The sequence below is a fragment of the Pagrus major genome, chromosome 13, assembly GCF_040436345.1.
Source record: "Pagrus major chromosome 13, Pma_NU_1.0".
Lineage (NCBI taxonomy): Eukaryota > Metazoa > Chordata > Actinopteri > Spariformes > Sparidae > Pagrus > Pagrus major.
Window position 1 is genome coordinate 274421 of NC_133227.1, and position 24864 is coordinate 299284.

At 41.7% G+C, this 24864-nt stretch overlaps 1 protein-coding gene and 1 long non-coding RNA gene across 2 annotated transcripts; both read right to left on the bottom strand.

Moving 5' to 3' along the window:
* Positions 1-73: 73 nt before the first annotated feature.
* On the bottom strand, positions 74-1785 carry LOC141007768 (trafficking regulator of GLUT4 1-like). Its single transcript, XM_073480173.1, has 3 exons — positions 1210-1785; positions 928-1054; positions 74-839 (listed from the first exon to the last, which is right to left on the bottom strand). The coding sequence occupies exons 1-3, from the start codon at positions 1612-1614 to the stop codon at positions 823-825; spliced, it is 549 nt and encodes a 182-aa protein (XP_073336274.1). The 5' UTR covers positions 1615-1785; the 3' UTR covers positions 74-822.
* Positions 1786-5799: 4014 nt separating this feature from the next.
* Positions 5800-14044, bottom strand: LOC141007355 (uncharacterized). The gene is made up of 2 exons (XR_012180008.1): positions 13815-14044; positions 5800-6319 (listed from the first exon to the last, which is right to left on the bottom strand). It is a non-coding gene; the product is annotated as an uncharacterized lncRNA (long non-coding RNA).
* Between the last annotated feature and the right edge of the window lie 10820 nt (positions 14045-24864).

Consider the following 24864-nt stretch of genomic DNA (forward strand, 5'->3'; position numbering starts at 1 on the left):
ATTCAAGTTTATTTCAGACATGCAGAACTATGGCACAGTAAACCAGTCATACAGTATAAATGTATAAACATCAACATCAGAGTGCCAAGTACAGTGCATACAGGGAGGATAACCCCAGTCATATCTTGCGGTATATTGTAAACATAATGAGGTGTAGTGATCAGTTCAGTCGAGTCCCAACAGGAATCTGCTCAGTTTATCATAGTAGCACGCGAAGCAGGATATTGAACTATGACTGCAGTAGGTCATTGTTGTGATAAAGGTACATAAGTTTTATGTAAACAGTGTATGAAATCAGTTTATACATCTTCCCACAGCCGCTGACGTCCCGTGCCGATAGAACAGAGAGAGAAACAGGGCAGGCAGTGGCGGCATTAACAGACTAGAGGTGCACTGATGTCTGACCACCTGTTTTTATGACGATATTTGTTTTAGGACATCCTCGTGTCTAATGATGCCGTGCCAAATGTAGTGCCATCCAATTATCTGTGTGTCAAGCAGGCGTATGTGCTTCAGTGCACCACTAGTAAGGACTATGAGTGGTTACGCTGTCTGATGATCGGACACTACAAGCGTGTGCACTCTTTAGTTCCTGAGTTTGTGGGGTTATTGAGCGTGGGCGTTGCCAGAAAAATAGAAACAGCCCGGGACTTCTTTCTTTTTTCTTTCTTTTGCCGTAGCAGGTAAAGAAAGAGTGTCTTCGGCTTGTTTTCAGCCCAGATTTTGTGCTTTTTTCATCTTCAAAACGACATTTCCCCCCTCCTCTCTCTCTTCTGTGCAAATTTGAGATCAGATGAAGTTAAAGGAGGCTCACTCCATCCCTCATTTCTTCCGCATATCTGAGAGACAGAGAAAGGAGAAATTTAAGACATACAGCTTTACACTGGGCCTTGTGGATGCGTTTGTTTTTATGACTTTCTGTTATACCTAATGAGATGCCCATGAAGATGAGGATAGCCACACCCAGCATCATTGCCATACAGCTGAACAGCAGAGACAGACGCCCATACTTTCTTGCTGCTTGAATATCACCAGAATGGAGAACAGATGTCGACTAATGGGAGAGGAAGGGGAAGGAGGTGATCGGCAATCAATTATTTAAATACAAGAGAAGCAAAACACTTGTGTTTACAAAGACTGGGCCTATAGAATACACCCGAGCATAATAATAATAATAATCTACACTGTGTTATTATACATGCAACTCACCACATGTGCATACCACAGGGCACAAAGGTTGAACGGCATGCCGGTTAAACAGAAACAGGACAGCACGGCGGCCCAGAGGTAACTTGGGGGTTCGGTTCCGGGCGGCACTGGGGAGGGCAGCGGGCCCAGGCTGAGCCGGGACGTGGACTTGGGTGGGGTCGCCAAATGCCCGACAGAGCCCGACTTTAGCGGTGATCTGTGTCCGTTCTGGTCCGCGTCCAGAGACCGGATGCTCCCTCTGATGGTGAGGGAGAAGGAGTCGGACTGCTTGATGTTGGTCTGTCCGCTGGGCTCGGTGGTCGCGGCGCTCAGCAGCCTCTCCGTATCGTGGAAGTCCGTGGGGTTGGAGACCTCCCTCTCGCCGAGGGCGCTTTTCCCAAAGGCAGCATCAGTGTTGATCGCCATCAGTGAAAGATGAGAAACCTCGAAGCCTGATTCTCTGTCTGACCGAGCCGCTTTCTTGTAGAGAGAGATGCTGGAGAGTCTTCCTTCAGATGTTCTCCATGGGGGGTCATTAGATTAAATATTTCAAATTCAGAGAGCCCAATACCTTTAAGGCGAACTATTTAATTAAGCAATCTAACTCCATCAAAATGTCTTATTGACGAGCGAGATGTTATTGATGTCAAGTCCCTCTCGCGTCGAGTTGGCGGTGAGCGTCCGGACGCACGCCTTGCCTTTTTACCCCCCCTCTCTCTATAATGTAGTGAGGTATTACCGCAACCCTCACATCTCCACAGCACATCCCCAGTATCTGAAGCCTGCTCGCGCACCAGGCGAGGCGTGTGACAGTGCAAAAACAACAATTAAACCCCTTCTGAAGTGAACACGCGCGGTGCGTAAAAGCTTTCCATTTACGCACGGGGGGCATCGAGCTGGATCAGCATGTAGGACGCCGCACATTGTGAGTAAGGGAGAGAGAGAGGGGGAGAAAGGTGGACACTATGAACCTCTCAACACATGCACGCCCTGCTGACTCAGGCCCTTCAGTAAAGTCTTATTCTGCCATATTTAAGTATTTAACAGGAACTTTAAACTTCACAAAATGCTCCATGAATTGTTGCTTTTATTATAATCATATACAAAGCAGGAATAATATTTAAAATTAGCTTCACCTCAACCAGCTGCAATATAACTATAGCTACAGAAACATGCATTGGTAATAAAAACATGATGACTTTCAATATAATTATAAATACTTAATATTTTATTGTTCTGATCATACTTGTGTACTTTTACGTGAGTTTCATTGAGTCATACAATCTGAATACTTATCTCACCACTGCACATCAGAAATACTTATCAACTACAATGCATACAACTGTGTTATAATTCACTTGAACAATCTGTGATCTGGTTTATGAATGTGTATCATCAGATAGTGGGCTGTATGATCACTAAACTGCTAAGATAGGGTGTTAGTTAATACAATAACAGACACAGTGAGCACACAGACTCACTGAATGAATCAGGAGAGACTTGAACATACCTTTCCCTTATTTTTTTCCCCACTTTAACAGTCTCGCACACTACAGATGTAATACTGTGTCAATAATCCAGTCTGATTTAATTTCCCTGAACATGCTCCATGAAGCCCTCAGCCATGTTTTATTAGACTGTTGCGCCATCTAGCGGTGATTTAGTGGAAGCTGCACCAAGACCTTGAAGTTTCAGGTTTAATAGTGCAGCATCTCTCCAGTTTATAGATATCTGCCCATGTAATGTCCTAACAATCAGTTTAAAAATGATTAATATTTTTACCCATTCAGTCTTCTCATGTGATTTTTGTCAGCGGTGCAAACCAACAGACAGGATAAAATGATGAATGCACTGTACATGCCAGATCAGGAGGACACATCAAAACTTACGAGCATTTAATTTGGCAAATATGATGATTGAGGGAGTTAAAGCGATAAATTAATATTTTAACCAAGTGAATAATAAATGTAAATATCCAGGAGACAATAATTTACGACTATTTTGAGAAACATTTAGAATTTTTCTTGTTGTGTGCCGGAGGCAGACAAAACAGTCCAAATACACGTCAACATAAGCAGTGTGTTATGCAACTAAATACGTCTACTCAAGTGCTGTACTTATCTACAATTTAGAGGTACCTGTACTTGAGTATTTCCTTCCTCCGCTACTTTATACTTGCATTCCACTGCATGGAAATATTATAATTCCTACTCCTTGATCACTTTAGTTACTTGTCACTTTGCAGATTGCATGCTGCATCAGAGCCAAAGTAGCGGATTTTAAAATTGACTTATTTTATCAGTAATTAGATCGATTTTTTTAAAAAAAAAAACACTGATCCTGTTTGTCAGAAAAATGTGGAATATCAGAGTCCACTCTATATATTAGTAGTCCGATATTAACCTGTCAGAGATACATCAGTATCAGCATATATGTTGTCCAGTATGAGCCGATATGAAAACGTTTTAATATAATACAGAAAAAGATTCTTTGGGTAATTTATCATTATAAAATTCCACTTTAAGTTTACTGTTTTAGTCGACTGATATCATTTTTGGAAACTAAAGTTTATTGTTAAACTGTAAAATATCAGCCTCCAGGTACGTATGTTTGATAACCACATTTGAGCGATCATTGCAAAAATGTCTGTTAGTGTATATTCTGTGTGTGTAAGAATAACTGCTGAAACATCAATATCAGAATATTTTGACTCCCTAATATCAGAATCAGCCTCAAAAATTCAGTTTCACTCAGACTCTAATCAGATCAGATACTGGGCCAGGCCATAATATACAGTATTTACTGTACATACATCTAAATATATGTATAATTTACTTTTACATTGTACTTTTGATACTTGTACTATATGAAAATAACTGTTGATACTTCATTTGATATCAAATACTTTAAGACTTTTACTCAAGTACTATTCATATGGGTGATTTTCACTTTTAATTCATGTTTTAACACAACAGCTTTACTTTCACTCAAGTATGACATTTGGGGGCACTGAACATGAGTATATGGAACTATTCCAGCAAAGTAAATAAACATGAGCAGCTATTAGCAGTTATATTTATAAACATTATTGAACGCTTGGTTACCTGTCTCGGCACTCCCCTAAGTTTATTAATGTTGTGTTTTTACCAGTGAACGTGCTAAGAAAGTTTGTAGTTCATGTAGGAATCACTGAAGCAGTGAGTGATAATTTTAGGCCCTGAAGACCAGATATTAAACCATTTATTTGTCTCTCTCTGATTTCACATCTTATACAGTTTTGATTGAATGTCAGCTTGTTGACTTGTTAAAGGGTGATTCCACCAATTTTACACTTTAAGGTGTGTTTACAGGTCTTGGGGAGTATAGCTGCATATGTCAATAAAAGTAGTATAAAGCCTTTTGTGGCTCCAGAGGAAGCTGCATGTAATCTGATAAAGTTGCATTGTGGGTAATTCAGGCATGAGGTCATACACTAGTTTAGTATGGCACTCCTATAACAGTGTTGGACTCATTATGGACATTTTAAAAACAAATCATTACCCAGAATGCAACTTAACCACTGAGTGACATCACTGGAGGCAGTTTTGGATAACACGCAGTTTAAATTTTTTGGTAACACTTCACAGGTGTTCTTCTCAGAAATGTCAATGCAAGTAGGTGGTAATAACTAAATAACATATTTAAAATTTATTTAGAATGATCCCCAAAGTACCACAGCAATGACCTCAGAATATACTGAAAATTACCCCCCAAATGTTCTTAATGTCTTTTGTACATTTCCAGGAAACTTCCAACTGGTTTCTGCTTAACTTCTGCAGATCATGCCACTTTCATTTCCAACTAGTTTCGGTCTAACTTCTCCTCAGCAGGCCACGAAACTGAAGTGAGTTACTGCCGCTTAACGTCAACAGTGCTGCTGAAGGGAAGTTAGACAGAAACTAGTTGGAAATTAAAATGTCATGATCAGCAGAAGCACAAACCAAATGAAAGTTTCCTGGAAATGTATTAAGTGACCAGGTATTTATTAACTGCTTATTGGAAAATAGCAGAATATTATTATCAGATACTGTTAAATTATAACAATTGTGTTTTCAGTACATTTTGAGGTAATTATTGTGGTAATTTACTACCTACTTACCATGAAATCTGCAGACCTGTAAAAGGAAGTGTTACCTTCTTTGTTCACACATGCAGTAGTACTCCCCAAGACCTGTAAACACACTTAAATATGGTGTGGTAGCCTACCAGAGAACAGACTGACTTTGTTGCATGTCTGGGGCTTTCTGACAATTTAAAGAGCATCTTATGTTGCAGCTTCCTGTCATTTGCTGTGCACGTTTTTATTCTTGCCTGGTTAAACCTGCTTCTATTTTAATCTTGCACATGTCTGTCTTTGTTCAAACCTGTTTGCTTTCAAAGTGCTTTATAAACAACTTTAAGCTTGTTGGTCTTTCATAGGCTCACCTTAAAAGTGTGATACATTTTTACATACATCTTTTGTCTGCCTCTGTGTGTTTGTGTTGTTATTTTTGGACGATGGAACCGGCGTTGCTGGTATGTGTTTTATTATCCAAAGTTTGCAGTTTCATGCCCAACAATAAACCTCAAGTCTGAGAAAATATTTTGCTCTTTATTGTACACCATGGACACAATTCAAGCAGGTTTTTGTAAGAAACAGACAACATGAGTGACCACAAAATAAACAATTTGTCCTGACCAAAGTGAAATGTACCTTACATGTGATTAACACAGAAAAATAAACAATGGTGGCTCTAAATCTAGCATGTTAATTAAGTCCAGTCTGACTGCTGAGCGTGTGAAACACCGCCTTCCCTCAGTCCTCTTCCCACTCCCTCCCCCCCCATCCGCTTCCTCTTCTTGAGTCATCCGGGGCAGGGCTGACCAGAGCAGTTCTTCAGCTGGCAGCTTTAGCATGTGTACAGGAACATAAAGCTTGCCAGTGAAGAACTGCTGTGTGTCAGCCATTTGAGGCCAAGGGTGAGGGAGCTCTGGGAGTCAGCCAGCGAGCGTGAGAGTCCGAACCAGACAGCCCGGCGTGACGAACGGCCTCCTTAAAGGCACAAACGGTGGCTCCGTCTCCTTCCTCTGGCTGCTTTAGGTGCACATGTTCCTGCAGAAAAGAGGAAAAGAAGAAGAGATCATTTAACTTCCCCTCTAAACTCCCGGCTCCAGCAGCGTGGGTATGAGTTGGCCTGCAGCCAGTCACACACGTACAGTAAGTGGGTGCAGTTGAGCCACAGTGTGTGCGATCAGCTGTGAGTAAGTGGGTGAAATGAGCTGATATGCAAGAAAGACTGTGGAGATGCACACAAGATCATGCGTCAGATTACCAGGAGGGATACATGCATCAGCAGCTCAACTCTGCCTCTGCATGTTATACCGTGCCAGCGTGAAATTCTTAGATATTCTCTCAGTTGTGATGCACAAAATCACAGGCCGGCCTCTGGAAAAAAAAATACTCTGCTTTCTCTTCTTTCTTTCTTTTTTTTGTCAGTTACCGTGGTTACAAAGCATGAGCGCGAGGCGATGAAGAGGAGTAGACAGCCTCTACATGAAAGCAGAAATCTTGGAATCCTTTCAGAAGTCAAAAGAAAAACTGTTTGTTGAAGTCTCCATTAAGAAAATGAGTGTTCGGGTGTTTTCCAGAGAGAAAACCTTTAGCTGCATCTGATCTTTCAGTGTTGTAGCCGTTTTAAAACACACTTTGTCTGATTAAGTTGGAGGTTTACATGTGGAAAGAGTAGAGCTGCTGCGAGGAGGAGCTAGCTTACTTAGGAGTTGAGCTTTTCCTCTTGCACTTCCACGATCTTTCAGTGAAATGTCTAAACTTCACCTGCCATACCTGCCAAACTGACGACATACCCATGAGCCTCAGCTGTGTACTAAACAGCAAATGTTAGCACGCTGACACACTTTCCTAAGATGGTCAAGACATGGATCTAATAAGGGAACTACAGAGACGGAGCACCATTAAGTCCTATGAAAGCTGCTCAGTGGTGCATGAAGCCAAAGAAGTTGGACTTCCCTGGGTATAAAATTACACGGATCATCCGCAGTTTCTGGCAGCAGCTGAGACGGCTAATTTACAGTTTAGCACCCAGCTAGCTTGAATGGGGATAAATGATTTAATTGTGTGGCTCTTCCAGACTTTTCAAATGTTATCAGACTTAATGGATTGTGATAGTGAAATGATTTATTTCGCAGGGGTCGTGAGGCTCAAAAAAAATGTATCCCCCTGCTTCTTTCACAAAGCGAGTTTATGGAACCGCAGTGCCTCATTGGGACGTAATTACGTGGTTGGCTACGATGTAAAATTGGCTTCAAAGCGTGGAATTCTTCCTTGGGGCTTGGATAGACATGATGATAATTATACCTGCTAAACAGGCGCATGCTAGCTAGTTAGTTAGCATTGTGAGAATGTTGGCACATTAACGAAAAGCTCCACTGTGCCTGAAAATAGCCTGAGTTTCTTAGACTTAATCTTGTTTTTAAAAAAAATTTCTTTTCATATACAATTAAAAAAAACGTTTTTTTGCGATTTTGCCTGAATGTTATTGAATCGTTGGTGAAAATACATAAATCTTACTTGAATTCAACTCTAACATAAGCCTGTCAGAGCCCAATCGCCAGGATATAATGTTAGCTGTTAATGTTTCTGCAAACCACAGATACATCCAAGGTTGACGTTTGTGCCAAATGTGGCATATCATGTTCACATTATCTGCTTTTAACCTGACTTTCACATCAGGAGGTGGAGGTGATGGCTGTGGTGTTATTACAGCCAACATGGCAACTAAACAGCTGACCGTAGTTCGAGTCACACCACTGGATATTTTTAAAGACGCCTGGGGTTATTTCCAGTTTTTGTGGCGACAAAACCAGCTACTTTTCACAGGTTGCACAAGTGAATCTGTGCATCTGTGGTTCTGCAGAGACGTACTTAGCTAACATTTATTCTGGTGATTGGGTTGCCCGTCAAACCCAGACTTTAACATTGGAGTTGATGTAGAAAAGTAAATAACAGTTCTCTGATAACTGCATGTAAAAATAGGTGAGGTTGAACATACTGAAGGTTGAAAAACCAACCACTTCAAGACTAACACACATGCAGGAATTTTCTTTTCTCGTCTTCAAAGAACGTAATCTTGTGGTGATCTTGAGATATTGAGGACATGCTCCGTGTCTCTGGTTGACGATGAGTAACACATGCTGCACATTCCTGCAGTAAGGAGAACCAGAATAATCTCAGGTATTTGAGTGATCCGTAGCCTGTGGACTGTGCACAGCAGGGGAGGTCAGGTCACAATCAGCAGGACTTATGAAACTTTTACAGACACCGCTGCGGGGAGAAATCGTTTTGTCTCACACTAATTTGGATGTGACTTCAACATCATCCTCCAACAGCCAGAGCCGTTTAATCCAAACTGTGATCGAAAGGGGAAATACGCAGGTTGTACATGGAAAAACACTAGTCAATCGTTCCTGACAACTGTATCTACATGACACACGTCAGAATCTTTTTGAAGTGGGTGAGTCAGCATGCAGAGGGCCAGACTGCCTGTTCCGACTTGACTGATGCACACTGAAAAAAGTACCCATAATCAAATCTACTAACTTTTCTAAACAGCTCAGAGAAATTTGCTCGTGCTCTGCCAGATTTCGTTGCCCAATCAAATCAAAGTCTTAAATCTTTGTAAATCAAGTGTTGTTTTAAAATGAGGGAGTCGAGTAAATGATTACTGGACTCCAAAATGGTGGCCGTTAATTCCAAGATAAGTTGCTGTTGTGTCTCTGCTGCTCTGCCTGCACGATTTTCACCTCTCTTTCAGAAGTCTGCAGTCAGAGCCGAGTATCATCAGCCAAATGTGGTGGTACGGCTCCAGAATTTATTTTTTTCTCCACGTTTTTGCTGCTTTACACCACTGACACAGCTCACATCCACACCCCAAGTTTGTTTATACAATATTAAAAATTAATCTGACCTTAACCTCGGATGATGTAATGCACTTTGTGACAGTTGCTCAGCTAAAAAAGTTTCCTCTCTTCCTGGTTTGCTTCCATGTTGTTTGACCCACTGTCCACTCATCCCACGGACTCCATGAACATCAAGCTGTCACACACATAAAAATGTCTTTCCTAGACTCTTGAAAGGTTTTACAAATATTAAAAACTTCCTAATACAAAGAGCAATAAATTATTTTCTGTGTCATGTCCTGTATAATGGTGGCCTATAAGGTAGACACTTGTTGCAGTACTGTTGTTGGCCACCAAGAAACAAAACTAAGAGTGTACAGCTTGTGTAAACCCACCGTGACATCACCCACTGGTTTGTGGACTACTGAAGCCTTAATTCTGGTATAGTTGCCGTCGCCATCCAGTTTGGGGGTTTTTTTTGAGCTAGAAGAGACCATATATGGACGAAAGGGTGGCGCAGGGAACGATATCCTGATTAGATCTGAGCGAGAACCTGAGGACATGCCGTCATAGTGGCTTGTCAGTCACAAGGTAGCCACACCCGAAAGCAGACCCTGCTTTGTCATCCATTTTCCTCTAGACTGGACAATAATTCACAAAATGGAAGTCATGCTGTATTGAAGAAGAGTTGAAACTAGCAATTGAGGCCATAAACTCATTAGGAAACTGTTAACTGAGGTAATAAATCCAGTGAGAAGTGGGGTCCTTTTCTCATAATCTTACATATAATTAAACGTCTTTGTGCAACCAGTGAAGTCGCCCCCTGCTGGCCATTAAGACACTACCGCGATGGCTTCACTTTTCAGACCTAGAAGCTCCGTCCATATTTTATAGTCCATGATCTACAGCCATCCTTGAGCCTCGTGTGTCTGAGCTAAATGCTAATGTCACCATGCTAACATGCTGATATTTAGCAGGTATAATGTATTACAATGTTCTTGTTATGAGATATTGTGATACTATAGGCTGGAACAAAGTGTTGGACTAACGGACTGACATGCTCTTCAACCGGCACGAGCCACACCAATATCACTAGAGTGCAGCAGGAATGATGCAATTCTGTCGGCAGACTGTTCCCTCGACAAAAAGCCAATTGGATTTTGGATTATTGCAGAAAATACGCTCCGTTGTTAACACAGTTACTGATCTTCACAAATCATTCCATCTTTAATGATTTCTGAAGCGTAAATGTGATCGCCAGCAGTAAAAAGCTAACGTCAGGCTGTAAACTACATCGCGGTCGCATGACTTCAACGTCACCACCACGAAGCTTCTCACTACACTGTACTGTACGCTATAAAGTGATCAGCCTTAAAGCTAGAAACTTTAAAAAGACGCCGGTAAAGACGGACTAGTGAGTAAATGAGTCTCTGTGTTCGGCGTGATGACTTTTAATGTCCCCGCCAACTTATGTAGTCTCACCAAGTTTACGGATTTATTTTATGTCGTAGAACAAAACATGAAAATCTTATTTCAGGCAAAGAACTGAAAAAAAACCCACTGACTTCAAGATCAGGTAACCCGAAGTTCAAAAATGCTAACTTATTTCCAGGTTTTTGGACTCATTCCTGTGGCACTCTATAAAAATGGAAGCAAGGCTCATCCGATGTGGTTTTTTGCAACAGAGCGGGCAGCAGGTCTTGAAAACAGTGGATCCGTAGCAAAAGAAGTCATTTGTCACACTGGTATCATAAAGTAAACCACCACCGTCCTCCCCCACAGGCCTACACATGCATTCACGCTAGCGATATCCTGAATGAAGTCAGGGAAGAGGACGTACAGTACAAGACCTCGGGCCACACACAGGGACAGCCATAACGGCTCACTATAGCTGCCTCAACCTCAAACTGAAACTGAATTAGTTATTTGTTCCATAGCGTGCCAGTCCCTCCACAAACAGTGACTCTGTATCTTTATGTTCACAATGACTCGCAGTGTTGAGCCCCCGACTCCTTTACTGTGCCACTCTTTCCCATATCTCTCCTTCTTCTTCTTCTTCTTCTTTTTGGTCTTTCCTGACTCGTCTGTCCTCTCCACCCTCTTTCTCGGTCAGATCAGACTGTCCTGCATTCCTCACATTCCAGCTGCGTATGTTAGAAATTCCATCCAGCTGCTGTGGGCTCGCACACTCTCTCCTTTTCCATCCCTCACCCATCTCCTACTCGTCTCCATCTGGTCCGCACTGGACGAGGGCGGACGTGGCTTCGCCGTCAGGATCACCCTCACCTCCACGCTGCATCTCATACCTCATACCTCATACCTCCTCCTCCTCCTCCTCTCCTTCTCTTTCTTTCTGTCTTATCTGAGCGAGGGAGTCAGACAGAGCCACATGACAGCCAGTGTGGAAGGCCTTGAGACAGGCTTTTATACACGGGGCAGCAGTGTAAAAAGAGATAACACAGTCTAACACACAAAAGACTGAGCTTATCTGGCGCTGTGGACGTGCATTCTCTGCCACAGCAGGGAGGAAAGACACACTGGTGGAGGTGAACAGGCAGGATGTGCGTGTCACAGAGAAATGTGGTTGATGGTGGAATTATTGACGTTTGGAGTTTGAATTTATTCATCCGTCTGTGGCAGAAGCGGCAGAACACAAATCAAAAAAAGGGAGCGTATGATGGAGAGACTACGAGCCCACTCATTTGACCTTTTCATGATCAGGGTCGTGCCGCTGGTCGTGACGAGATAAGACACCACGCGAGAAACTATGTGAGGAATTGCAGGATAATCGCGTGAAACTGCAGACTCTCCTGCCGCTGCAGCTCTGCGAATGGAAACACAGGATAATTAAACGTTACATGCATGCATTCAGGTGCATTCCTCTGCTGTGGGTGCGGCCCAGTGGGAGAGTGTTTACTGCCCCAGATTGTAGTCTGTAATATAGACTGATCATTTTAGACTGGGAATGGGGACAAAGACAGGGAAAGGGCGGTGGCTTTGGCAACACACTGATCATAGTGCAGAGAGCCTCTTCTTATGCTCTGCTGCTCGCCGGTTGCTGGACTTTAAAGGCTGTCCGGCTTTAACCCCGAGATCACTCCACATAGAGGGGTTCGGTTTGTTTCGCTCGCTGCGAGGATGTAGCTGAATGCCATTCTGAATTCATGACATCCCAGGAGATGGTAATGTGCTGCATGAGGCCTGTGAGCCTGTCCTCAGGCAGTCTGTGCCATTTTGTTTGAAAGAACTGGATTTTCCCCCCCCTTCTACTTCTAAACGAACCTACATAACACATCCCTTCTTGCCCCATCTTCCCTTGACAAGGCACGCAATAGGAATGAAGGGTGTAGCCCAAGTTGAGCAAGATGGCTTCACTTCTGCAAATGTAGGCGATAAAATAAAGCAGCACGGGAGAGGCTGCAGAACAACACATGTAGACGAGATGAGTTGCTTTTTAACCGACACCCTGTCACTGCCATGTGATCCTCATTGACAGGGTGGCTTATGTCACGCTCCGGGTTGCAATGGCACAAATGCAGCTCGTGACACAGCCTATTGCGCATTCCTACCGGTGCACTGAACTCTGGCTGTGCAATTATGTAAGACAGGCTCCATCGATGTAACATACACTACAGAGAGCTCCCACCACAGAGAAAGACGGCTTACACGTCGCTGCATTTTGCCTTAAAGTGTTTTATACACGTGTAAAAGACTGTCAAGAATCATATATGTGAGTTGAGGAGACTTGAGAGGCCTACGTTTTTTTTTTGTAAAGAATGTGTGACTAATCCTTACAAACATCTACAGTTATATTCTTTATAAACACATCTTTCATGTGAGGAAATATCTGCCAGATGACTGCTGGTGTCACCGCATTTCTGAGGAATGACTCGCCCCCGAGTTATCTCCCTGGTTTTCACCTATCCCCTACTTGAGCACAGGCTTTTTCCTTGGCCTGTTATGAACTCAGCAGTTTTTTTTTTAAAGGGGCTGTGAATGCTGACACTTTCTGACAAGTTTGTGTTACATAAACGAGGACGTCTCCTGACAGTTAAAGGACTGAAATGAATAAAGTTTCCTGATTTTCTAAATGTGGAAGTCACGACACGTACTGGGTTCAAACAAACAAATCTGGAAATCTGATTTTCTGTTCCCGTCTCTGTTAATTTTGACTTTTTAAAGCACATTTCAAGCTGCTCGTCAGTCTGCATGTGCAGTCACTCCATGCAGCACTTTGAGCAGAGCCTCGGCCCACCATTACACCGAGCCAATCCTCTAAATGTTGATTAAATGTTTGCAGGAGCTGGGTGCCTGTGGTCAGATTTCTAGGGTGCTCATAATTCCTGTCAGCTCCCCCTCCTGTGTGTCAGTAGGGGCCTGGCCGGACGATATGATCTAAATGACACACAGGCAGGCCTTCAGCCAGAACTCCTATAACATCTCATCCATTTCCTCGACGCAGGAAAATGTGCAGAAAGCAGAAATCAGAGGCTCAGAGGTGGATTTGACTTGGATAAAGTCGTGTTGAGGACGGCTTCCCAGGTTGGCGTTTTCACGCAAACTGGGTCATCAAGCCGCCACAGGCTAAATCAGGCTGACAGGAACAAGCATTCAGCAGGCAGACACACACACACGTACACATTCACACACACACACACACACACCGCCTCACAGACAGTCACACGCCCCACCTTGACCACCGGCCGGGTCGCTCCTGCGCGGCCCGCACGTCTGAACGCCCCGACGGAGTTCGGGCTGCCTCGCCCACAGCTCGGCGGAGTCCTGGACCTTCAGCAGGGTGTGTCGCCGTCTCTTCGTTTTCCTTCACATCCACCATGTCAAACCGTGTGGCAGCGTCTGTGAGTCTGGTGGTGACTCTACTTTTCATCAGCGGGAGCAGCAGGAGCAGGAGGAGCAGCAGGAGGAGGACGCAGCGCAGGACTTCAGCCCCTTTTACACAACTCCTGCCCCACACCTCTCTCTCTCTCTCCCTCTCTCTCTCACACACACACACACAAGTCAGACACACACCCGGCTTCCCACTCCGATCAGCTGGCAGCGTGATGACGTAGCAGCCACGAGAGGCGGACGTCAGAATCTGCACGGATCTGACGTCTCAGAAAAAGAAGCTTTTCATTACTGCAGACACGGTTTTAATTCCAATAAGTCCCGTTTTTAATTCATTATTATTAACTTATATATATTGTTTATTATATTACATGTATGTGCTGTGTATTATATATAATAATATGCTCATATACAAAAAGATAACTGGTCAACATGATTCAGATGAGTATGATTGATACAAATATGTAAATAATAAATGTATATTTATATCAGTAATGAATTTATATTTTTGTATGACAAAGATAAAAGTAATCAATATTATATTTATTACATTGAGCTGTCTGAATAAAGTGAGTTTATGAGACAAGAGGCATGATAGTGAGGTGTAAAAAGTGGAGAATCACAAACAAACAGAAAATAAGATAATCATAATTGATATGTCTATATGAACAGGTTTGATTATAAATCTGTTGTAAGGGAAAGTTTTTCTCACATGTATTAGAATAACGTGGCCAAAAATCAGTGTACGTCTAAAATACAGCAGTTCAGTTAGATGGCTGCTGATTCGAGGCAGCAAACGGATCACAAATAAATTAATGTTGTTGATTATATTTACTTTTTATATCTACAGTGTGACGGGGTTACAAAAAAGGAGGCCGCGCTGAGAACAGAAAAACAAAATGGACTCATACAGACATCTCAGCAAAAATAACAATAAAATAAAGAAAACTAAGAGAACAAGAGTTACGTATGCCAACAATAAAATAGACATCAGACACAACATAAGAAACGGCTCGGTATGTGTGAGGATTATCTGCTCTGTTTCAACATCTTAAAATAATCTAAGGGGTAAAGTTAATGTCTCAGGATCAGCAGCTAACCGCCGGGCAAATCAAGCAACAGGGGCCAATTTAAACTTCAGGTGCACTGTGTGGCAAATCAACTGACATGATAAAGGCCTTAAACAAACAATGTGGTACAATTGTGGTAGTGGTACAATTTGACAACATTCAGTTTTGTGCTCACAAGTTGTAAAATAATAAATGAATGTGTTAAACGAATTTTAGCATCTTATTTTTGCCCCTAACAGATTAATCATGCCAGAAATCAGAAATCTGACTTATATCAGCAATGCCACATCCATTAGACTTCATGTGCAGCTTAAACACAACACACAGAGTCTCAGGGAGATGATAATTGAATCCTGTGTTGAGACCCACCCTAAAATATAACAGGTAAAGACCAAAGAAATATACCCGCTATACTATACTAGCTTGAAAAACAGTATCTGCAAATTGAAGGAAAGAGCTTTCTGCAGTTACTGAATATTTGCAGCCTCATGAGTCTGCAAATGGCCTCCAGAGACATCAGCAGGTCAAGATGAACTTGCTTCTCTCTGACGCACACAGACACTCACACAGAAAGGGGCTGTAATGCCCGTCTCTTTTTATTCTCCCGTGAACCTGGGCTTGCCACTCTGCAGCTTTAAGGCTTCAGCACTTTGAGAAGCTGCTTCCTCACTGTCACCTGACACAGTGAGTGAGCACACACAGCAAATCCTCACGCGACCAAATCAGCTGTCTCATTCTCACGTCCTCTCCTGCCTCTGCTTGTTTTATGACATGTTTTTCACAGAACAAATGACTAAGACATGTTTACAGTGACTGTAAATCAGATTTGCTACATGATTAAGTAAAAGCCACCAGTCTGGTTTTCACCTTGGTTAAATTCCCTGAATTCTTTGTGAATTTCTGCACTTCCCACGGGACTTTAATGACCTCCTACCACACGGATATGATGCTGTTTCTGTGGAAATGTTAATCACCCCAGTTGCTCACTGCTAGCTGGTAACCTGTAGCCTTTACTGCCTACTGATTCAGCCACAATGTCCTTTTTAGGCATGTGCGGAGGTGGAAGTCATTATGAATCAGTGATCATCATTATAGCACTAATAGGCAACATTATTTAGGATCAGCATTGGAAATAAAGGAAATTCACAATTCACCATATGTGGTTGGTATGAGTAGCCTCTAAAAAGTGTGCAAATACTGTGCTCATATTTGGGAATCTTTTATGATGAGCTCATCAGTCAAATAGCTGTTGGTTGGTTCAGGTTTAAACATCTATGGTGAAGATTATCATAACATTTACTAATTTCAGGTACTAATTCAGCCCAAGGAATAAGATGTACTAACTATAATGTTAACAGTTAATGTGTCTGCAAACCACAGATACCTCCAAGTTTGTATGTGTCATTGGCATTTTGACATTTGTATAAAACATGCCGTATCACGTTCACATTATATGTTTATTTCCTGACTTTCACATTGATAGACAGAGGAGACGGTGGTGGAGTTTTAGGTTACAAGGCCGGGTTAAATCGGTGACCTCAGTTTGAGTCTGTATTTGGGCATATGTAAGTGTGAAACTACTAGCAAATTTTTTTACAAGGCTTTTGTAAGCGTGACACCACTGGTTATATTTAAGGAGACCTCGGGACATTTCCAGCCGTGGTTGTGGCGACCAGAACCAGATATTTTCACAGGAAGTCGGGCCAATTCCAGGCGTGTTTGTGGCGGCAAAACATGGTGTTTTTAAGAAGACCTCTGCAAATTTCCAGCTGTGTTTGTGGTGATCAAAACATGTTTTCCTAACCATAAGCAACAGGTTTTTGTGCCTACACCTAACCAAAGCATAAGCACAGCGTTGTGACAAGAGAGAAATAGAAAATGTAACCTAAGGAGATAAAGTTGCAACATAAAGTGACATCAAGTTTCAACTTATCTGCGGTTTTGCAGAAACATACTGAACCAACATTGCTGCTATACATATCTAAATTGTCTGGAGGTGTAAGGTTAAACTCCCTTCTGTAAAACACTCACCAAGTTTAGATCCAAACATCTTCTAATTTGGCGTGTTTGTAAAAGCTGTTGAGCTGTTGTTAAAAAATAGTCTTGGGAGCAGATGCCAGTGCACTTACTGAAACTGAAGATCTGCTTATGTAATGATGTCCACACCAGATGGAGAAAGCGTGTGAGTCACATCTTCCCCCACTGCCCTCCGCTCATCGGGACAAGACGTGAGCAGCAGGGGCATGGTTCACAGCACATAAAAACTCAACCAATCACATGACCTAGCAGAGTAAATAGTGAATTGTGGGTCAAAGGTTGTGTGAAAATTTTAAATAAGTTCAGCCGTCAATGCTGAATGTGTTTTGCGTTTGGCTGTAAGCGATCCATTTTGCCTGGACAAACATGTGAGATCTGTTCTTGTGGTATCCTGACAGCCAAGTCTTAAGAAGAAGGCCTTTAAATAAAGCACCTGTCTGCATCTCACTGTGAACTTTGTCACTACTGCGTGAATAAATGTTACGTGTCCTCTCTGACTCAGCATCATGATTTTTCCTCTTTCTTTCTTCCTGTAGTTCTTACTGGAAGATATGTGGGAGAATGCAGAAGCAGGACGGACTGGTTTGAGCTCAGTGAGCGAGCCTATTCTTAGCACTTTTGGCTGTTTGGTTTAACAGCAGACAGAATAGTGCATCATAGTTATCAGAAAAGGTTACAGTGTGTGAAAGGGTTTTGCCTCAAAGGGTCCGATTTATGTTTGTTTCTGTTTACAGGTGATGTGATGTGTGAACAGTAATGAGGAACCACTGGATTCTGTGGAACTCCTGGTGAAATACCACACTGTTGTGAATGTTGTCAGAGGCGACATATGAAACTCCCCATGCAGCGATTTTAGAGGAAACGATTTCAGAAAGCGTCTTTAGTTCCTCGATCATCGGTAAAAACACTTTTGCACATGTTATACTTTTCACTTAAACAAATAAGCGTGCCAACGTTTGTTTCTTTTAAAGGAGAAATAAAAACACTAATAATATAAATCCTTCCATTGCCAGGGATTAAAGCTGCCATATGTAACTTTCCTTGGGAAAGTAGTATGAGCACCATCAGTCGCTCCTGGTGACAGGCTTTAAAGAGGTCTTATTATGCAAATTTTCTAAAGTTTACATACTTTAATTTTCACAAAACACATCATTTTTCATATGGTCCATTGCTGTAGCGCCCCTTTACAGACCGTGTATTTAGCTTTGGAGTGAGACATCTTGCCTCTGTTCAATCTTTGATGAGAGTTGCCCATGTGCATTACTTAACGGGCAGGATGTAGCCAATCAGAGGCAGAGTAGAGTAGTGTGATCGAATATAACGCTGCTCCAGCTGGTAGCCATGGCTGCTGAACAGCCGTGTATGTTTTATAATATATACATAAAAGTATATATTTATATAACGCCTGTCACATAGAGACGAGAGGCTCGACTCCAAACCAGGCGTTTCTGTGGGAGACAGTAACTCCCTTTAGCGTGGACTTTGGGCCCTAAGCATAATATGAGCTCTTTAAGAATTACCATAATAACTAATAGCCAACAGAAATAGCCAATCTTGATGGTCTCATTTGCTTATGTGGGTCATATAGAGGTATCAGTATTAAATTGAGACTGTTTAATAACCAATTTAAAGTTCCTTGTAGTAGCTTTAAATGGTCCATCAACAGCACAAGATAAAGCAATGGTTTCTAAAATAAGGGTTGTATATGTATTTACCTTGAAATGGCCATTAAAGCTGCTATAGATGCAACTTCTGACACGTCCCTTCACTCAACCAGAACCAGTGTTTTCCATGGTAAAAGGACACTAATGCTCTTTCTCTGGGCGATTGGTACAGCATATCAGTCATTCATGAAGATCTAGGTTAGTAACTTTATTGAGTGAATAACTAACACTATAATCATTGCTTAGCCCACTTAGCTAACACTTGTAAAGCCTTGAAAGTGCTGCTGAGTCAGTTATTATGAAACTCTCGTTCCACTGAGCACTGTAGGTATCACACATTATCGTTTCCCCGGTAACCTCCCCAGGATTTTTTTAATGTTGACGATGGCTCACATGACCGTAAGGGTCACTCGATGTGACAAAACCACAGAAAATCACTAACCCACTCTGAAGCTGTTCTCACCAACACAAAACATTAGCTAGAACTTGCTATAAAGATTTGTAGAGGCTTAATAGCTTGTTTTAGTTCATTGTTTTGGTTTTCTGGTGTAACTTTACTGTTTTGGTTCACTCCCACTGCTCTCAAAGCAGCAGTGAAAAAGCTCAGAAGACTACCTGCTCAACGCCAAACACCAGTCTGACAAAATTAATGATTACCTGGTGAACATAGTGGAGCAGCTAGCAGCTAAAGAGACAGATATTTTTCTCAGGAGTTGGTGGAGAACAAAAACAAAGCTAAAAGGAGAGTAAGTATAGGACTGAAATCCATCAGATGGCCTGAAGCATGACTCCAAATGAATGCCAAAGTTGTTCTGGATATATGCGTGGCCAATGAATCCGTAATAACGGATTCATTGGCCACTTGGGGTGAAAACAAGCTGTAAACCATTTGCACAATATCTATCCAAAGTAAGCTACCAGCCTACTGGTTATACCAGACCAACTGAATTGTACTAAATTAAGATACAGTGCAATGTGTTGCTTATGAGTTTATATCTTCACATCTACGTCTTTGAGTGTTACATAAAGATAATTCATTTTTATTATCGTCTTTTTCGTATGCACTGACAAACATCTCTTCCTTGTTCTTTATCATCAGCTCGAGGCCAGCTCTGTTCAGCTCACTCAAAGAACTCATCAATGACTGAAGGACCACTGCCCACATCTATCCAAGGGCTTAAAATAGTTTGGAACAACAGGTCTCACACTGCTCTGGTTTCAGATGATGGTCATGTGTTCTTACTTGTATTGAGATTTGATATCACTGTGATGACATCACCAACTATTTAGCCCCGAATACTGACTCAGTCTTTTTTTATAGCCCAATATCACATATATATGGAAGTCCATTTCCGCCAGTTAGACAAAAAAAAAAAGATGAAAACTAAGCATGATGAAAAGGTTTCCCATGGTGAGTCATAATCATGAGATACAAAAGTCATAATTATGAGATAAAAACATTTATCTTATGATTTTGACTTTTTATTTACATGATTTTGATTGTTTAATCTCATAATTGTGAGTTTTTATCTCAAAAGTATGACATTTTATCTCATAATTATTACTCCCCATGGGAATATTTTTTTAAATCAAGCTTAGTTTTCATCTTATTTTCTCCGCCACCCGGCCTGTTTGCTTCACCTAACCAGCCCAAAGACACTGCAGCTGTGACAGCCAGCTTATTAATTCCCTCTCTGTCGTGTTACCTGTATGTGTGTGTGACTGGCTGCAGGTGCGTTTGGTTAATTGAGTGAATAATGAGTGAGGGTTGTCTCGGGAGCGGATTGGTTCCAGCCTCCAAGTCAACAGTTTAAAGGCCACCTCCCTGGTCCTCTGGGCTCTCCTCTTCACTTTCAGCCAGACTGGCTGCTCTCCATTTTCTTTCTCAAATATTTTAAATAAAACCTTTAAAGTGCAGTATGTAGTTTTGGTGAAGAATTTTTTAATCAGAAGAGAAAGATCTTCATTGATTAATTTTTTGTTATGCATTAACAAATTAAGTAAACAAAGTCTTTGTTTTCATGACTGAATAAACTGAATAAACAAACTGACCTTAAAGAACAACACAATTTCTGTTTCACTTTGTTTATATGTGGCGGACCCTGCCACCTTTCTAGCTTCAGACAGTGTTCTGGGGACCATATTTTCCTCTGAGAACAGCTTGTTTATTCAGTTATAAAAAAATATATATATATACACTTCTGAGTTTGTATTATAACGATTATAATATAGTAAAAAATCAGATAGTAAATACATAGGGCCCCTTGCACCTCAGTACTGTACTTGAGTAAATGTACTTAGTTACATTACAGTACACGTGTAATCGCTGCATATGTTCATACTGTTCTTACTCACCTGTTCTTATCATCTACCCCTCAGCCTGCAGGTTATTCTGTCAATAACCTGCATAAACATGTTCATTATGCTGCACTTTACTGCGATGCTAAACTACACTGAGTCATCGCAGTATTTGTACGCTGTAAAGTGTTAGCATGCTTGAGTTTGTAGCTAACCTCTTGGGGTTTATTTACCCGAACCAATACAAGTTTTATGTTGTTTTACGTTTTAAAAACACGTACCTTTGATAATTTGTGAACCAGTACGGGAAACAAAAGACCTTTTGAAAGCAGTTTCAGGACACGCGGCTGTGAATCTAACCGAGGCGTGTCTTGTTGCCGTGGAGACGCGTCACTACAGCGTGATTGCAGAGGGAACCGATGACTAGCTAAACTTCTGAGTAGCAATGTTAGCATCCAGCTGTTTACACCGTTTTACCGCCTTTCTCTGACATGAGGGGATGTACAAACTGTTAACCTAGAAACAAAAAGCAGCTTATCTTCGGCACTGAAGGTCACAGCAGCTGTCGACACTCGCTGTTCAGCCACACGGAGTTTTCCAGGTCTCTGTGTTCAGGATTAGCCTCCATGTCATCAGGGAGACACAGACCTGTTCATCCGCACTGACATCATGCCAGAAGACAAACACTGTAAACTGCTGCAGCCATCCAGGACCAGTGGCAAGAAGAAGAAGAAGAAGAAAAGAAAGAAAGCCTCTGCTTCCACCTCTCCTCCAGAAAATACAGGTAATACTCTTACAGTAGCGGAAGAAGTAGCAGCAATGTAAACTGTTGTATTTGGTTGAGATAGAGCTCATTTTAACTACTTTATTCACTGTTAGTGAATGCATCATATTTTGTAAACTCAGATTAGGTTTAATCACTAAATCTACAGCTTTCTGATAAATGAAGTGGAGTAAGCATGATAATTGCCTCTGAAATGTAGAGAAGCAGAGGTCTGAATGCCAGCAGACATTTTAATGGTCTGTAAAAGTTCAACTTTGAATGTGGGAGTATTATTTTTCTGTTTTTTGTGATATTTTACTGCAGTACAGTAAAGGAAGTAGAGATGGGGGTAAATCTGTATTACATGTCAACAACATGAAAGGACAAACCAGATTGGAATCTGAAAAAAAGAAATCCTCATGCATTTCCTTCAAGAAAATTGAGGATTGAAATATAGATTAAAGGCTTTGTTACAGTAAAGGAAATTCAATTATTGTGCATCATTTTTTTTAATAAAAGTGGATCCTCTAGAATTCCTGACGGAGAAAACAATGCCAACGAACACAGAGAGTCTTCTCATGTAAACTGAACGCCCTAAAATCTCCCTCACAGCTTTCATTTATCATTAGTCATGCTGCAGAGTTGAGGAATTGGGAAATAATTTGAATTGAACCTCTTGTATCATCGCTTTTGGCAGTTCAAACAAAGGTCACTGTAAATGCACAATGTATGTAAACACCAGTATGAGGATCATGTGGTGCTGGTTGCGGATTCCCTGCAGGGGTGAATAGATCATTAGAGAATGGGCCCCTAGTGTCACTTCCCATCACTGACCTATTACAGCTCATTACTGTAAACCAAGCCATTAGCCCTCCAACTCCAGAGGGAGTCATTAGTAATCTAAACCCTCCGCTTTGTTGGCCAGTGTGCATGCATCTACATGTTTACTTTGCCTCCCTACAGATAATCCTCTGGCTGTATCTCTGCCTCCTGAAACCCCTCGGGTGTCCCTGCTGCCCCCACAGAGTCCGGGTCAGTCTCGAGGCCAGCTGCCCAAGCTCAGAGCCACTAGTAAGAAGGACGGAGAGCGGCTCGCTGGCAGCGGCCGGAGGAGCACAAAACACCTCAAGGATTCACCATCCCCGCCGATAGTGACAGACAAAACCAGTGGTGGTGGTGGAGTTACAGCGCAGGGGTACGTGGCAGAGCTCAACACCCAGGCAAGGGACAGTCTGAGGTGGGAGGGAGTGCTGGAGGACCCCCAGGCTGAGGAGAAGAGGATGGAGCTGTACAGGGCCAACAGGCGGCAGCGTTACATCTCACACAGAGAGGCTCTGTTGAAAGAGAGCCAGTGTGCATTGAGACAGACTTTTCCTAAAGAGGGCAAATAGAAAGGGGCTTTGATTGGATCTGACCAACAGGAGCGAAGACTGAATTAAAGGAGCAAATATGCACCTTATCTATTAGACATCTAAAGCTTTATTTGTTCACAGATTAAAACAGATAAAGGCACAGAATAAAGATCGTTGGACTGAGGAGAGATAGCGCATATTGCCAATTCAATTTCCTCTGTCGGATGCAAAATGTAGTGCCACGGCTGTCAGTGTACGAGGGCAGGACGTCCTCCTGTTGAATGGGCCTGTTAAAAACTTAATAGAGGATTTGCACTGTTTATCTGGTGCCTCTAAATTATGTAACACTGACAGAAAAGACCCAAAGTCGTTCAGGACTGAAACCCAATCAGGATAACACCACTGAACCCACCTCACATGTGCGTGTCCGCAGGTCAGTGAGATAGAGGAGGGTTAAATGGATGAAGGCTCACATGATTAACAGTTTTCTTTCTTTTTTTATAGAGAAAGCCCTCCATCAGGGTGTGTGTGGAGGTGTTTAACTGAAATTGAAATGTGACTGTGACAATGTCCTACTATGTTGTCACCTTCTAACAAAATGTGTTTAAAAGTTGAAACTCTTGAGTGTTTTAGCTGATCTAATGTGCAAAATCCTGAATCCAGGAAGGGACATGACCCCTCTCTTTTTACTGTCTTGTTGCGCTTTACTGTTCAACTTAAAAAAGCTAAATTTAAAGAAAGAATTCAAAAGTGAAATTTTTAAAAAGTCGGGTTAGATGCATTGATATTTCAGCTGAACATCTGTATCAGCTGATGTTCTGAATGGGATGTAGGTATTCTACAATTCTTATCATTCCATGGCTGACTGTGGTTTGTTTGATCCCAGAGCAGTGAACAAAACATATCTTATGTGACTCTTTACCTGATTATTGAACTGAATATACAAAGAGGCACATTTTATCTAGTGTCCAGGTTTACGTTCCTGTTAGAAACACTCCCGCTGCTGGACACTAGATGGCAGAAAATGTGTGTGTTCCCCGACTGAATCAACACTGAAGAGTCAATGAAAGCAGAAGAGAGAGACGGGGCTGTTGTGCCTGAGATTTTTGTTTATGCATGAACAAAGTGAAACACAAAACAAAAATTTGAAATGACAAGTACATCTCTGTTATTTCTCCATAAGGGTTCACTTTGCATTGATAATAATGCTGTTTCCAAAAAAGAAGACTGTTATTCAGTGTTGTAGCTTTTCCTTTTCCATATTATTAGAGGCAAATAACATTTTTCAGTCCTCAGGAGAACAGAAGTGATATTTATCTTACCTCAAGAATCCTTAAAACACTACATTTCTTACTTATAGCTGGATGCAAAGTCAGGCGGCTTGAAGTGTTCCTGGTAGATACAATTTTAATTTGAAGCTGTTACTTGACAAAAAAATGCTGTAACTTCTCTGAGAGATGTGAGGTTGCAGGAATATCAGGGCAATCAGTGCTGCCCTCTGCCAGTAAAAGAAGAAAAAATATTGCAATATGGATCCTTAATGATCTGTGATACTAGTATGATAATATCAATGTAAAATATTGGTGCTATCTCTAGATAATTACTGTTTTTATGTCATTTTTTACTTGATTTGTAAGGTGTTTAATTTTCTCCTATTTAGCCCAAAAATGAGTTTCCTGTCTAGTTATTTCTCCATTAAGGATTCCTCA